Here is a 16,897-nt window from a genome sequence, read left to right as displayed (position 1 = left end):
TGGAGACCATCCTGGCTAAAATGGCGAAACTCCGTCTCTACTAAAACAACACACAAAAAAATTAGCCGGGCATGGTGGCGGGCACTTGTAGTCCCAGCTACTCAAGAGGCTGAGGCAGGAGAATAGTGTGAACCCAGGAGGCGGAGCTTGCAGTGAGCTGAGATTGCACCACTGCACTCCAGCCTGGGTGACAGAGCGAGAGCAAGACTCTGTTTCAAAAAAAAAAAATAAAATAAAAAATAAAATCACATAATGAGCTTCTTAAGCAAATGACAATATCACCAAGTTCCTTTTCTCAGCTTCTCTTAATCTAATCATTTATGTGAATGTGATTTTTACTGTATCAAGTACTTTAGGTTGAAAAGTGTACATCATATTCAGTTATCTTTTTTAAAAAAACTATTTTACAGAAGTTTTTATTTTAAAATTTAATTTTGCTGGCTAATGAATAATAATTATTTTTGAATCTTTATCAACATTACTCTTTATATTATCATACTAAGAGATTACTTTATATTATTATTTCCTCAAATTATTTCAAGTATTTTTTGTTGTTCTTTTGTCTAAAAGTTCTATTTCAGGAATGTATTTCATATGCATGATTTCACTTAATCTTCACAATTCTATTTATTCCCCAAAACACTGAAATCTAGAAAGCTTATCCAAGTTATCATAGCGGAAAAGTCAGAATTAGAACCAAATTCTGTATGATCCCTGACAGAGCAGGAGCACAGTCATCTGAGACAAACACGGCCACTGTTAAGTTTCAGCTCCCTTTCTAGCCTCATGCATTTTAAGGAAATTACTTCTCTTCTAACTACAAGCAGCCACAAAGAGCAGACAATAAAACACAGATAAGACAGCTTGGGCACAGAGGGAGGTGGGAGGAAAAGTCTCTCAGGTAACTGCCAAACTTTACCCTTATACAATGGGCCCAGTAAAACAGTGGGCCTTAGTAAGCACATTCCTTTCCCTTCAGGTGCGCTAAGATGGGGAAGCTAAATGCAGACTCGGAAGTATATGCCTGAAGTTGCAGAAAAGATGTATGGGAGCAGACACACAATTCTCCCTCCCAGATAAGCACAACAAAGAGACACAGAAGCAATCCAAGCCTCTGATAAACTCTCCCACCCTGAATCCTTAAAAACTCTTGGTCTGTAAGAGAGTGTGGCTTCTGACCTAATTCAGTCAAAAATCCCTCCCAGGTTTGAAATAAACCTGTTGACTGTCAAGCCACCCTTTGTGTTTCTCTCCTCTTTCTTCAATTCTTACAATCACAAATTATTTTCTATTAATGACTGTATTATGGGTGAATATATATGTTACTATTTAGGAAAAATATTAAAGTTCATTGTTTGCTCCCTTAAAATTTTGATACCATGTGCTTAAATGGTACTGAGACCTTCTTCCTTTTCCTATCCAAAAAGATATACTTCACAGCTTGTTTTCCATTCTGCCATCCTAAAAAATATGGAAATTTTATGCAACTATTTAGTTGAATTAACACCTTGCTTTCAATTATAAATTTTAATTGCATTTAATTACTGATTGTTTATATTCACTTCCAGAATAATAGGCTTTAGTTAAGTATTTTTCTCAATTCTAGCCTTTTCTATATGTAGATATACTTTTTTTATATATGACATATTTTAGGATCTGTTTCCTTATTTTTTCTTAACCATAATAATCTATGAGGGAAGTATGAAAATACATACAAAGTTTTTGGTACATTTTTACTAAATTTATTTATTCTGAGTACCTACCAGATTAAAATATATTTAGTTTTTGTTGACACTAATAAATAGAAAAGCATCATTAAAAACACTGTTATATTTCTAGCTTCTAATTTTGTTAAAATATCCCAGTGATGTTTTCTAGCAATAGTAAAGTAGGAAAAGATTTATTTCTTACCTGTACAATGTCTCTTTCAGCATATTTTCCTCTAGAGGAGACTCTTACATCATCTCCATCCAATTCAACCATTGCTTTAAGAGAAAATATGATCATTTATTCAGTACATTTCAGCCAAATAGTAAAACAATGTGGACAGTAAGGAAATCAAGATGTATGAAGTAGCAAAATGTCCTATGAAAAGAAAGAAAGCATGTTGATCCCTTCAGGTCTTCATTTCGCACACAAAACTTGACTAAGTGTGCATTTTACAGACAAATAAAGTGAGCCAAGATCTTGTGTGACTCTTTGAAAGGTGAGCAGAGCCAGTCATTGCGAAACTGTTTCTGAGTCTATCTCTCCATTCTACCAGTTCTAAACTTCGGGTTATATAGTTACATGACTGAGCAAGTGATGTTAATCCATCAAATTTTAATTTTTCTTTCTAATTTAAGAAGCTTGGCCTTAATCATCATAGAATTTTCAATTACAAGTTGAACTTTATTTTTACTGAAACTACGGCAAAGTCATACACATACACATACACACATGCACAAACACATACTGCCCAATTTTTACTTTACAAACAGATTTAAAAACAGAGGCATTTTCTCTGCTCTTATACTGATTGGATAAAGTATCATTTTTCTGAAGTACAATTTTTTTGTTGATTAAGAAATAATTTTGACATTTCCTAGATCAGCTGGTATTTGGAAGTGCTGCGATATAATGGGACAGCTGGTGATACAGTAATGCCATGCTGCAATTAAGAATATTTTCTAGGCCGGGCGCGGTGGCTCAAGCCTGTAATCCCAGCACTTTGGGAGGCCGAGACGGGTGGATCACGAGGTCAGGAGATCGAGACCATCCTGGCTAACACGGTGAAACCCCGTCTCTACTAAAAAGTACAAAAAACTAGCCGGGCGAGGTGGTGGGCGCCTGTAGTCCCAGCTACTCGGGAGGCTGAGGCAGGAGAATGGCATAAACCCGGGAGGCGGAGCTTGCAGTGAGCCGAGATTGCGCCACTGCACTCCAGCCTGGGCGACAGAGCGAGACTCCGTCTCAAAAAAAAAAAAAAAGAAAAGAATATTTTCTAGGGTTTATTAAGTTTTCAGTGATAATTCTCTAAATAATTAATTACATGAGGAATGCTAATTTGTGCTTGTATAATTCTATTACTGTTATTTCATTTTGTATACATATGACATTCACCAGACTCCAGAGAGCCACTTACAATTATAATTTTGGCCTCATCACCTCTCTACCCGACTCCAATACTGCTCAGTCAGCATACAATCCTCACTTCTTTACTCTTTTCTTTGGTGCTTAGATAATGTATTTGGGTTAGAAACATTCTTTTCAATTTTACCTTTCTACACATGTTCATGAGTCAATGCTTGGGCTGAAACACTGCGAGTATACAAATGAACAGAGAGCTACTGTTCAATAATTTGTCAAGGTGTACAATATATATCATAATTATGTAAAATCTATATTATCAATAATAAGATAATTATCCCAATGCAAAAGACATGTTTTAATCTCCCTTACTTCTTGGATATGTAAATGTAACTTATTATGTTCAAATATTTTCAGTGATTAATTCTTTTTATATCTAAATTTGCTTTTACAATTTTCACATTACTTTGGGACATAAATATGCACCAATGGTAACATCCAGTGGTCACAAACACTTCTCCATTATTCTTTAACATGTTATTAATTTACAACAATTACCCTATACTCATGCTAAAATGGGAAACAAGGATTAGATGATGATCTAGGTCTCACTTTCTACAATCCTCTACAATCCCCATTGGTCTTTGTTTCATTCCAATTAATGAAGAAAAGGACAGTCATTTAGGCAATACTGTATTAGCATGAGGTCCTATAAAATATTTCCCACTTTTCAGCATGTCCCTTGGTTTAAAACACTGTAGACAGCAACAAGTGGAGGCTATACTTTTGAGAGAAACAAGAGAGATGGTGTGTAAGTGGTGGAGGGGTCAGGTCTACTCTTCAGGTTTGCAGACCATCTGGTCCTCAAGCAGGTGGAGATTATGAACCCCAGTCTCCCACCATTACCTCTTCCTGGAAAGGTGTATGAGACAGATCTGCATTTCTTTCTACCCATGGGAGACACAATGAAGTTAGAAACCCTTTTATTTATCCCCTTCGTCTAACTCGAATCAAAGCAGATAGCCAGATGCTGCTTTAATTTGACTTTTTGGCTGCCTTTTAAGTATCCTTAAAGAAATCTTGCTTTGAGAAATCTTTCTTCACAATAAAGTTTCTTTTTTTAGGAGTGAAAAAGAGTCACTGGGGAAATTTATGTAGATAGTTTTCAAGCGGTCTTATGAAAATACAGAGTTAAATTTAAATACTCAATCTAACAGTTTATTCTTCTTTCGTCTACCTTCAAAGGACAGATGGCAAAATACTGTATTTCTTGCCCATGCAAACAATGTCTTTCAGGTTAAAAAATGTGTAGATGTTGGATTTATGTGGTTAGCTGACGAAATCTGTCATATGGTTTGGCTCTGTGTCCCCACCCCAATCTCATGTCAAATTGTAATTCCCATTCTCATTGAGGGAGGGACCTGTAATCCCCACATGTAGAGGGAGAGAAGTGACTGGATTATGGGGGTGGTTCCCCCATGCTGTTCTTGTGATAGTGAGTGAATTCTCACAACATCTTATGGTTTTATAAATAGCCTTCTTTCCTGCCCTCTCACATGCTCTCTCTCTCTCCTGCTACCATGTAGGATGTGCCTGTTTCCCCTTCCACTGCGATTCTAAGTTTTCTGAGGCCTACCCAGCCATGTGGAACTGTGAGTCAATTAAACCTCTTTCCTTTATAAATTACCCAGTCTCGGGTATTTCTTTATAGCAGCGTGAAAACGGACTAATACAATTTGCGAGTTGGATTTTGGTCAGTCAGTTCATATCTGTGATACATACACTTACTCTAGAGTAGATTTGGAAGTGCCATGAGAGGCTCCTCTGATAGGAGAGCAACAATTTGACTAGTCAGAGATTTTTCTATATTAAACATGAGTCTAATATAGAAACCTTTTTTTTAGCCAGGAAGAGATGTGTTTTGAAAGGAAAAAAAGAAAAATACTTCAGAGAAGCATCTATTGTCTCCTAGAAGAATAATCTACTTTTCTAGTACTGGGCCCGAAGTTTTTCTATCCCATTAAAACTTCCATCATGGTGAAAACAGAAACCAGGTGTTACAGGAGCTTAATTCCCTGTTCCCATGTTTCCAGAGGAAAATTTCACTTTAACTTCTGGGAAGGCAACTTCCCTTTTCCATCTACAATCTTCATTTACCTTTCTGCATGGAAAGAGGAATAGGATTACTAAGATTAGAAGAAATAACTGAGCTTGAATCACTCTCATTTGGAGCAGCACCATCCTGAGGATAAGTATAATTTCTCTCGGTGGCATGCTTAATAGGCAAAACTCTGCCTTTTTCCATAAGGAGAAGTCCTGGAGATAAGAATGAGATAATTTAATCTTGGGGGGGGGAGGGGGAAGTAATGGGAATGTGATTATTCACAGGTTAACCCAAGTTCTCAAATTCTGCATTGCTAGTAATAAGGCTGATAGAGTGATCAGAATGATTCTTGAATATATATTTTTTTCAGTTAGTTCAGGACCTCAGAGAAAGAAATGATGAATTACCATACCTTAAAACCCTAACAAATTTGCTGGGAACTAAAGAAACAAAGAAAATAAATAGCTGTGGCTATTGGATAAGGACAGTAGCCAAACGGCTGTGTCTGCTGCTCTGTATAGAAATATATTACCAGAAATATATACCGGGAAGGGTCAGTGGCTTTGCATTTATGAATCAGGTGTGGGGGCTCTCAAAGCAAAAGAACTGATTGAGGTTTACCATCTCTGAGGTCATATGCCTAATGGTGGACTTCCACAGGAGTCTGAGAGACCTGAAATATACCCATGAAAGATACATCCTTCAAAGGCAAAAGCAAATAGTAGTCAAACAAGAAAGCGTGAGTTATTTTAGCCAATTGGTGAAGTTTGTGAATCACAGTCTATCATTAATTAATGCAGATTATCAAGTGTGCAAAGCATGGACAGGAAAGATGTCTTAGCCTTCCTGTCTCCAGAGAGGTGTCTGAAATTCATGTCTGAAGTACAACTCAAGTAGATGCTAATAGAGATAGAGAAAATATCAGCAGAAGCAGTGTCAGTGAGGGATAAATGACTTGCTTTCGAAACTGTAAGTTTATAATGCTAGAAAGGATGACCAGCCAAGATTAGAATTTAGGGACTTCACGGTCAGCAATACAACTTGCCTGTGGTGCTTTACCTGAGACTGACAGCTCTGTGTTATCCCCATGGAGGAGGGACTGGTCATTAAATAAGAATCACCCCAGTGGTACTTACACTCTAGTTAGCCACCTATGTGCCTAAGTTAACCAGTAACTTACCAAAGATTGTTTCAATAATTCTAAAACCATTCTCATTTCCAAAGCCTCAAGCTAATTAAGCTGCCATTGTTAATATAAAACACCTGAACCAAGTGAATATTATGTGTCTGCATACTTGCTGTCTGGCTCAGAGTTCTCTTAAAGGAATTTATCAGAAGACTAGGAACATTTACCCAGACCACTCGTTAACACAAGCATTTGTCCCTTAATGGGCATTTGAACAAGGCTTGAGCCTAAATGAAAAACTACCCAGCATGCCAATTTAGCACAATTATGTAAAGTCTCATTAAATTTCAGCTGGTCAGTTCCATTTTCATTTTACTTTGCTCTTTCATATGACACAACTTCTTTATTTATAAGACTAATGTCTATCAACTAGCTAGAGCCTGAAAACCCATTAAATTAGCATATTATGCTTATGTTAACATTTCTTTTCACAACCTAATGATTTATTAATTTAGCACTCATCTTTAAAGGGTTTTAGTGAACCCAGAGTGTGTTTTGCCTTGGGAACAAAAACTCAATTTATCACTCTGTCAGTCTTAGGAAATATTATTTTGAGGTATAAACCATCTCTAATGAAATGGAAAGCTACATGTTGAAATAATCTATAAACTAGAGAGATAATATCCTAGTCAAAAGACAGGATCTTTTAATTGGCACACCTGAATAGACATCATCATGAGCTATCTATGTGTATGTCTAATTATGGACACATGAAATTATATACAAACCCAAATACACAGTCACATCCTTCTACAGAGACAAGAATGGCAGAAACCTAAGAGCATGTTACATCAGATTAAATGAATTCCCAAGGAATATTATTGAAATTTTACTACTCACCATCAAATTCTGCTGGTCCAACACCTACTATAATTATTGACATTGGAAGTTTTGAGGCCTTCAAAGAGAATACACAATTAGGTTTCAATTAAGAAACTGAGTTCTTAAGAAAATAATGAAAGACCAGGCATCATATCTCACACTTGAAATCCCAGCACATTGGGAGGCCAAAGAAGGAGTATTGCTTGAGGCTAGGAGTTTGAGACCAGCCTGGGCAACATAGTGAGACCCCATCTACACCAAAAAATAATTAGCCAGGTGTGGTGGTGTGTGCCTGAAGTCCTAGCTACTTGGAAGTCTGAGGGGTGGACCACCTGGGCCTAGGAGTTCAAGGCTGCAGTGAACTATTATCATGTCACTGCACTCCAGCCTGGGCAACAGGCTGTCTAAAAAACAAAATTAAGAAAGAAAAAATAATTAAGAAGCAAATATAGCCAGAGTTTTATTTAATATTTTTTTCACAGATGTTCATTAAAATAATTTGTGAACATACTTAAAATTGTTAATACAGAACTATATACTCAATTCCATTCTTATCCTTTCCAAACTCTCTGCACACATTAATCCAGTGGGACATTCTTCGGAAATGACCAGCCCTGGGTAAGATCAAATAGAAGATAAGGAGCATCTGCTTCCACTTGCTACTCTCAGACAAAACCTTTCTAAGCTGACTTTGGGTATCTTTGTCCTCTTTTCATGTTCTTTCTCCTCAAAAAAATCTTTCAGTTGCTAAAGGGGAAAGTGGTATCAGATTCATAAAATAGTAGTAGTACCATAATCTACCTCATTTATACCCAAGGTTAGAAAAAACAATTTTCACAGTAAATGAGTGAACACAAATGATCATTACAGAGAGTTAGTACTGTTATGTACTAAATATCCTTGAGGATTTTGAGGGAGACTAAATATTTCATGTTATAACATGTTTTTTCCATATAACATATCACATATCATCACTTAAATAATTTAACAGTAAGAATGTGAGATTGATCCAGCAACAGATAGACAGAACACTAGAGCAACCACATCTTTCGCTATGAAGGTCACTGAAATATGACTATTCCTCAGGGCATCATGCCCTCTTAAACCTAAATTACTAAGTCCATATTTTAAAGTGTATATTAATGCAATTCATTCCTGCAGCCTATATTTACCAAATGTCCACTTCATGCCAAACATTGCTAAACCTAGAGACTAGAGAGTAAAAACTATTACTTTACAGATTACCACCTAGTAAATATAGATTTTATAGATTAGTAAACGATCAAATAACCCTAAAAAAACAAACATACAATTAAGAATTATAATCAGCAGGATGGTTTTTTAATCAATCAGTCACTATCCAGTTCTACAGAAATAGCAATTAGCTATCATAGTTCTCCTCTAACTGGAATGCAAATGTTAAGAAATAACCAGTATAAATCACAAGATTGTATACAAATAGATCAAACTAATAGAGGCAAACACACCCATGCCTGTGAAAATTATGCTATTATCTTTGTTTTTTTCTTTCGGCAATAATTTTTTTAAACTAAAATATTCATACCCCTTAGCTTGATCCCCATGGAACAGTGGTAAGATGTATATGCGTTGTCTGGATAAGGTTAAGGACGCAATATGCTGCAAAGGTGTGGTGATTTTATTTTATTGTTAACTAAAATACTCTAGTCTCTCTCTAAGTAGCACCATGTTGTCACGTAGCCAGCCCAATACAGAGTGACCCCCCACTTACATTAACTATGGACTCCTTAGTCTGGGCCATATCTGAGATAACACCATCTGTAACAATCAGAAGCACAAAATACTGGGAGCCATCCTTTACAGAAGAAGCGTATCTGAAAGGCAACGAAAAGGTAAGGAAAGTAAAACAGTTTTCTATACGTGATGGCTGGCAGATACAATTTGGAATAGTTAACAAACATTTTAATCTCAATAAAATATTTGAACATGTTAGAGGTGTATCTTATGCAAACTCTCAAATTCTTAATTATCTGAAATAACACACTAGAATAATTGCAATGTTAGTGCATGCTGCCACACAGAAATATCTGGTTGCCTTAGAAGTTCATTTACTAATAAAAGGTGTGCTAGATGAGTGGCTATTTAGTACAAAGGAATGGGCATAGCTTTTGGAAATAGACTTATCCTGACTAAGCAACACATTATGTAAGTGATCTTCAGTAAATTACCTAAGCTATGTGAATGTTATTTTCTTAGCTTTAAAATTGAGATAATAACACTTACATCTTTATATTGCTGCATGAATTAATAAAGAATTGCATGTATGGTATTCAATATAAGCATTGTATAAATGATAGCAATAATCAAATGTTTTTGGTTTTTAACTACATAGAGGTGATGGTTGCAACATTACAAATGTACTAAATGTCATTGAATGGTACACTTTTAAATGGTGAATTTTATTATGAAAATTTCACCTCAATAAAATTACACAATAGAAGAAATATTTTTGACACATTCACAGTCAAGTCTTAATATATGTTAAATCTATGAAAGATGACATGGAGAGTTATTTCAAAGCACAAAATTATGTATATGATAACAACATATTCCAGTACTTGAATTTTAACAGAATTCTTACCAAATAATACTTAGTAATTTAGAGGTGAATTTTATTAATATGTTACATTTCATTATATTTCTCTTTTTCTCTAGTTTTCTACATTCTAGATATCTAGACTATATTCTCAATAGAGATAATTTTTAAGATTTTTGCACCTGACTGGCATGCAATTCATGTCTGGTGCTAAGTAAGCATTATGGTTCTCTTAGGAGATAGGATAGTAAAGAAGACCTTGATCTGTATTTCTAAAAGTTACCAAGTAAAAACTCTCTTAAAACCTAAAGGATTAATGAAAATTCCTTTACAATCTCTAGGAGCCCAGTGAATCCCATTTGAACAAGTAGGTGACAAACAAGTAGTATAAAACATATGTCAGGGCACAACTTATTTCTTGGGCAGCAGAATTTAAAAACATATAAAGAAAAATATGACTTTCCCTCACGGACTACAGATACTAAGATTTGTCCATGCTACTAATAAAATACTGGTAATTTTAAAGATTGATAAAGTAAGTATAGTAAGTGGCATGCTCAACACACCCTGTAAGCAGGATGTTGAACAGGTTCCACAATGGACTACAGAATGAAAAATATTGCCATAATGCTGAACAATTGATCCTGGACATTAAAGAATAGTGTTAATTTATAGTAACACAACCATTGGAAAACCGTCCAAAGCAGTTATAAACCTATTCTCCCATTCCATGTTTAACGTTTTTTGTTCTAGGGAAAAGAAGTCTAACAATTTCCCCCAAGATCTCAATTTTTAATTTTTAAATATCCATTATTTTTTAAGAAAGCATTTCTTACTATGATTCAGAAACACAGGGTTTTATATTTCACGAGAATAATGGAAGACTATAAATAGTAGTGAAAACCTTCTTAAGTACAACAGTATGGCTTTCATGCTTTTCTTACCAAATGGTACTCTTAAAATGTAAAATATCTATCAGATTAAAGAACAATACAGACAGCTGACTACTATGCAGTCATATAAAATACCGCTTCCAGTAGCTTAACTGATTTTCTTTGGATACATCAGAATGTATATCTAAGAAAAGGGCAAGAATATATTCACACTATAAGAGAGCTATAGATACAGCCTAAAGCAGATTACAGTAAACTTGGAATTTCTCTGAAGTTTGTATTATCTTAAAAATTCATGGAAATTTTACACTTTATTTTATGATAAATATATGCTTGTATTAATATTTTATATCTCTTAACTTTGAAAAACATTAAGGCTGTAGAAAGATACATGAGTTTATTGTGTGACTGTCACTACTGCTAGGCATACTTAATTTGAAAATCAATTACATTTTACTTTTAAGTGCAGTCCAATCCATTTCAGTCTTTATCACCTTTGGCACCACAAATTAATCTTTTAAAACCAGTTGTTGCCTTTGTGGCACTTGTTCTACAAGTTGGCACATTGTTGCACTTTGCCAAGTAAACCTAAATTTCAAAAAAAATCAATGTTGTATTACCATTTATTCTATTTAGCCTTTTATTTTAAAGTACTACCATTTATTCTAATTTAGTTATTATTTTGAAAGTATTATATATTTAAGATAAAATAATTAACATGCTACAGAAATGGATGAAGTAAAAAGTATAAGCTGGCCACACCTCAGTACTTTTTCTAGGAGGTGACACTGATATATAGCCTCACAGATTCAAATTACATTTTAAAGGTATTACAGAAGCTTGCTTCTTAAAAGAACTTGATGGGGAATCTTTTTATAAATTGCATAATTAAGTCTTATTATTAAAAGTCAGTTGCTTTTTTGAAGTATAGCCTATCTATAATTTATATCTTAATATTACTATGATATATCTGAGAGAGAGGTTAACTTTGTACAATTCAAACACATTTCTTTTGCATTTCTTTGAAAGAGGTTTCTGGGATTGTTTCTGTAAAAGTTCTTATCTGGCTGGCTCAGATTCAGGGAATATTCTTTCAGCTTATTATTAGTTCATAAGAATAGAGAGGGCAAGAAGACAAGATAAGAAACTGACTTAGGGATTTTTTATTTAAGTCGTTCAATTATGATTTGCACAATGGATTAAAACTTAACAATGAATAAAGGAATACATTTAAATATTTCAACACAAAGTAGCAGAGTAAATTTTATGTTACCAAGAGTCACCCCAAAATACTTTTGACTGGACAATGAAGAGACCACTGTATCCACATAGATAGGTAGCTTTGTTGCATTTTCTTTTGTGTGTCTACCTCTGTAGCAGAGATAAAAAGACTTAAAGATGTAAGGCATCATAACATAGTGATTTGGAGTCAGATTATTCTGGTTTGAATTTTAATTCCACCACAAATGACCACTCTACGTATCTATTTTATCATCGGCAAAATGGAAATGACACTACTGTCACCTCTTAGAGTTGTTGTGAAGATGAATAGGTAATCCATATTATAGCACTGAACATGTTGCTAGAGATCGAACATGGGCTCCATAAGAATTGCTGACTGCACAGAGTGAATAAATAAAGGATAATGCATTGTTTAATTTGAAAATTAGTTATGAGAATTCCAAAATAAAAAGTTATTTCCTAAAAAATGAAAATTCATTTTGGATAGTTATCTGGATTTTAGAAGGTTCTCAATATAAGAAAAAACAGAAAAAATTATAAATAGCCAAAAGATAGAAACTGATAGATCCCCCTTAAAAATTGAAATGTGACAGCCTCAGAACCAATAACTCATTAGGCACAGGAAACAAGACTAATAGGAAATAATGAATATATTTAAATCAAGTGAAACTTTCATAACAGTCTGAAAAGATACTTGAAATTTTTACTAGTATATTCGTTTATTTTTGAAATATTAAGCTGGTATAATATACCAACACGTTAAATTTATTTCAAATTACTTAAAATTATTGATGAAGAATTCTAGATAAATAGAAATTTTTTAAAATGTTAACAGGAATGTAAAAATAGTTCACACTATATACAAGAGGAAACAGATTAATCAGGGGATGCTTAAAACTCCATTTTGTTCAAATTGCATTCCACAAAAAAAAATATTTTAAAATATTTTTATTTCTATTGTGATTAATAAAATTTAAACATAGTGTTTTAGACATTAGACACAGTATTAAGTTCATATCTGAAAGACCCTAAAATTATTTCTCAGAATTTAAATTTGTTGTCAATTTACAACATAATGGCAATATATTTCTTTGTTTTGGTAAGTAGGATGATGATGCTTATGTGTCAACTAGACTATAAATCCCACTTATTTAATCAAAGATCGTAGATATGGTTAACATCTACCATCAAATGATTTTAAGTAAAGGAGTTTCATCCAATTAGTTGAAAGCCTTAAGAGCAAAAACTGGTTTCCCCGAAAAAAAGGAATACTCACATAATGCTGCAGTATGAAATCCTACCTGAGTTTCCAATCTACCAACCTGTCCTACAAATTACATTCTTGCTCTCCCTTACAATTGCGTGAGACAATTCCTTAAAAAGTATCTCTATATTTTATCTATGTCCATGTCTATATGTCTCCTATTGGTTCTGTTCTTTGGAGAACCCTGACTGATACAGTAGGTGTTAATCACAATCACATTTCCACAGGTCATTAAGACTGGCTAAGCACTATCATTTAAAAGAGTATTTAGGCTGGGCCCAGTGGCTCATGCCAGTAATCCCAGCACTTTGGGAGGCTGAGGCGGGTGGATCACTTGAGCCAGGAGTTGGAGACCAGCTTGGCCAACACAGTGAAACTCTGTCTCTTCTAAAAATACAAAAATTAGCCGGGTGTGGTGGCACACGCCTGTAATCCCAGTTACTTGGGAGGCTGAGGCACAAGAATCGCTTGAGCCCGGGAAGTGGAGGTTGCAGTGAGCTGAGATTACATCACTGCACTCCAGCCAGGGTGACAGAGAGAGATTCTGTCTCAAAACCAAAAATGTTCTTTAGTTTCCTATCATAACTTTGTTAATTAAAATGAACTTGGCCAGGCGCAATGGCTTGCGCCTATAATCCCAGCACTTGAGGGGGCTGACGCGAGCGGATCATCTGAGGTCAAGAGTTTGAGACTAGACTGGCCAACATGGTGAAATCCCGTCTCTACTACACAAAAATTAGCCAGGCATGGTGGCAGGCACCTGTAATCCCAGCTACTTGGGAGGCTGAGGCGGGAGAATTGCTTGAACCCAGGAGGCAGAGGTTGCAGTAAGCCGAGATCATGCCACTGCACTTCAGCGTGGGTGACAGAGCAAACAAACAAACAAAGCCTCATATGGTATTCAGATAATTTAATTAAGCAAACACGTACAGATCTCTCAGTATATCCAAAGTACTGTGGTTTATATTTTTATATGTATATATGTGCATGTATATGAATGTCACAATGAATAATTCCTCCCTTCAATGTGGTAAAGATCTACATGTAACCACAGAGTAGTATCAAATTAGTAATAGACATATGCATGGAATGGTATCATAGACCAGAAGAAGCAGAGATTCTCCATGATTGAAGTGCAGTACATTTGGGAGAACGTGGAAATGAGGTTGGATGGGTGAGTGCTGGTTGTTGAATACTGAATGTTCTTGAATGCCAAGTTAAACCGTCTGCACTTAAATGTATGACAAGGCATCAACAGATGTTGAGTAGGACTTTACATCATTTGAAATGCTGTTCCCAAGACAGCTCTGGAAAAGGAGGACTGGAAAGGCAAGAAATCAGAAGCAGGGGCTGGAAAGCCTCAAAAAAAGCATATAAAACCTTCAATTTTTGTAAATTTGACACTTTGAGTCTTGTCTATTTTACAATATTGTTATCTCATTAATATTAACCTAGAAAGTCAAACAGATCAGAGATACATATATGAATCCTAAAAATAAACATGTGCTTAAAATCGTTATTCTTAAAAAGAATAAGCATTCTTTAAAATGCTTATAGAAAATGACAATAAAAAACTGAGCTTGTACCCACATAGAAAACATACTTTTTAAGGAAAAATGTATCAAGCCAATATAAAAAGTATGAATATATATTTGTTTTGACATTGCTAAACATAATTTTTAATGATAATATATTAACATATACAGAATTTGTTTTTTAGACATTTGTTGAATACTTACCTCCTACATAATGGGTATGATGCTAAGTACTGTTGATAAGCATTTAAGAGTTATAGAAAGCAAAAATGTTATATAAATAGAGGTCACACACCACTATAACTACGGCGCTTCTCTTAATAGAGGAAAAAATAGTACCTCGTCTACTTAGTTGTTAAACTTTTTGAATGATAATTTTGGGTGAGACAGAAATTGTCTTTCTCAATAAAAGCTTAAAAATACAATTAAACATAAAATTCAAAGATGAAAGGATAAAAGCATTCCTTTTGTAGACTTATACTAAGAAATCTATACATGGAACTTCCTATTGTATTGGAAGGAAAAGATGACTCTTAAATAGCCATCTCTTACTGGTTTTCTTAATTTTCTCATGTAAAAAATAAATTATTAGATCATAGCTTATTTTCAAGGAGTCTGAGATATAGCAGACTGCTCCTATATTCGAGAACTTATAGGAGCTGCTCCTATATATAGCAGCTGCTCCTATATTCGAGAACTTACAAAATGATGGATAAAACAAAAAATTGCAATAGAACACTGTGGGGCCTTTAATTTTAAATGTATATAGAAATGCACCTAGATATTTTCTATCTATCATTTTAACTTTTATTATAGATATATACCAGGAAAAAATATGAAATTACTTGGGAAGCACTGATGAGCACATTTCTCATAACCAACGTGAGTTCACACAAGTCCTATCATTTTTCTCTTATCTTTTTATAGAAAAGTGATCTGCAGGGTAGTGTGGCCATCAATTATAATTTATCTTGTATTAACATGGTATTATATTCTGCTTTATTTGACAGCCATCAAGAGACAGTATATATGACATTACTTACATCGGCTAGTATAATAAGCTAGGATATGTTTTTCAGATTGCAAGTAATGACCCATTAATGGATTTTGAGATCAATTTTGGGAGCCAAGATTGTATTAAAAAAAGAGAAATAGAAAAGAACAGGTGCCAGAGAAATAAAGGTAAAACAGGTAAGACTAAGTACCATTTTTTTGTGGGGTTGTATGTGTACAGGGTTAAGATGTATTAATAAAATTCATTATTTTAGTAGAGATTGCAGATGATTTTGTCTGAAAAATTCAAGCTGAAGGGTCACACTCAGAGAACAGTCATCAATGTATCACTGACAACCTGAGTTGGAGTTCCACAGGGAAGTTGCACTGGGGTGAGCCCTGGGTGCAAGGGATATTTTAGCATTTTGTCCACGTCCCAGATAATGAAAAGTAGAACACACTGAAACTGCCAGTAATATTCATTAGGGAAGGTGGTAAAGTACTAGAACCTTCAGAGAACTGGGGTTTCACATTACCTTTGTACTTGATAAACTGACGAAAATACAGAATTTTTTTCAAGTTCTGGCTGCATGTTTTAAAGGATATGCAATTTCTAATTATCTCAAAATAAGTCAGGGTGTCATAGGATTTACATAGGCCAAACTTTCCAGGGATTTAAACAGTGTTGTCTAATTCATTTATGCACTAATGAAAAATGATAAGTATATATAGATTTATTTTTTACATTTTAACATTTTCTTCAGAACATGTACCTGGAGTAATAAGCAATTATATTCTGATCTCAGTACTATGTACTATACACAGGTAGAGCTCTGGGAATTTATAAATTAGCTACTATATTAATTTCAGAGAAGTTAAAATAATGTGCCCTATATATCACTGAATGCTTCACGTAATCATCTAATAGAATTCAGTCTCTTATTACTTCTATGCTACTTATTACTACTATGGAATGTGATACTAAATAAGAATGATTTACACAGTTGACGTCACCACTGATCTTGTTATTTTCTTCATGGATGCCTTTTCCTAAGAAAACGTTTTCCTTAGTTGAACAAAGATAGCTCCTAACATAACCCAGCAAATGTTTCTTCACTTGAGATTTTAATGTACAGTTCTCAGCAAAGTATCACGATCATTTGATAGAGACTCCTTCTAAGGTACATTTTTTCCTCACTTTCTTGGAGGTAAAT

At 34.5% G+C, this 16,897-nt stretch overlaps 1 protein-coding gene across 4 annotated transcripts in view; it reads right to left on the bottom strand.

The window, feature by feature from the left end:
• Positions 1-16,897, bottom strand: part of CPNE8 (copine 8) — a 259,399-nt gene that overhangs the window by 17,488 nt on the left and 225,014 nt on the right. For 3 of the 4 annotated variants that reach the window (XM_033222447.1, XM_033222445.1, XM_033222446.1), the window contains exons 17-19: positions 8,932-9,034; positions 7,200-7,257; positions 1,912-1,985 (exon numbers count right to left, since the gene is read on the bottom strand). In XM_033222447.1, coding sequence (XP_033078338.1) covers positions 1,912-1,985; positions 7,200-7,257; positions 8,932-9,034 — 235 coding nt within the window. Of the gene's footprint in view, positions 1-1,911; positions 1,986-7,199; positions 7,258-8,931; positions 9,035-12,173; positions 12,268-16,897 lie in introns of those variants that run through there. The other variant, XR_004439964.1, reaches the window with a different exon arrangement.

Source organism: Trachypithecus francoisi, unplaced genomic scaffold (genome assembly GCF_009764315.1).
Source record: "Trachypithecus francoisi isolate TF-2019V2 unplaced genomic scaffold, Tfra_2.0 Lachesis_group11, whole genome shotgun sequence".
Taxonomy (NCBI): Eukaryota; Metazoa; Chordata; class Mammalia; order Primates; family Cercopithecidae; genus Trachypithecus; species Trachypithecus francoisi.
This window is presented reverse-complemented; position numbering and strand designations above follow the sequence as displayed.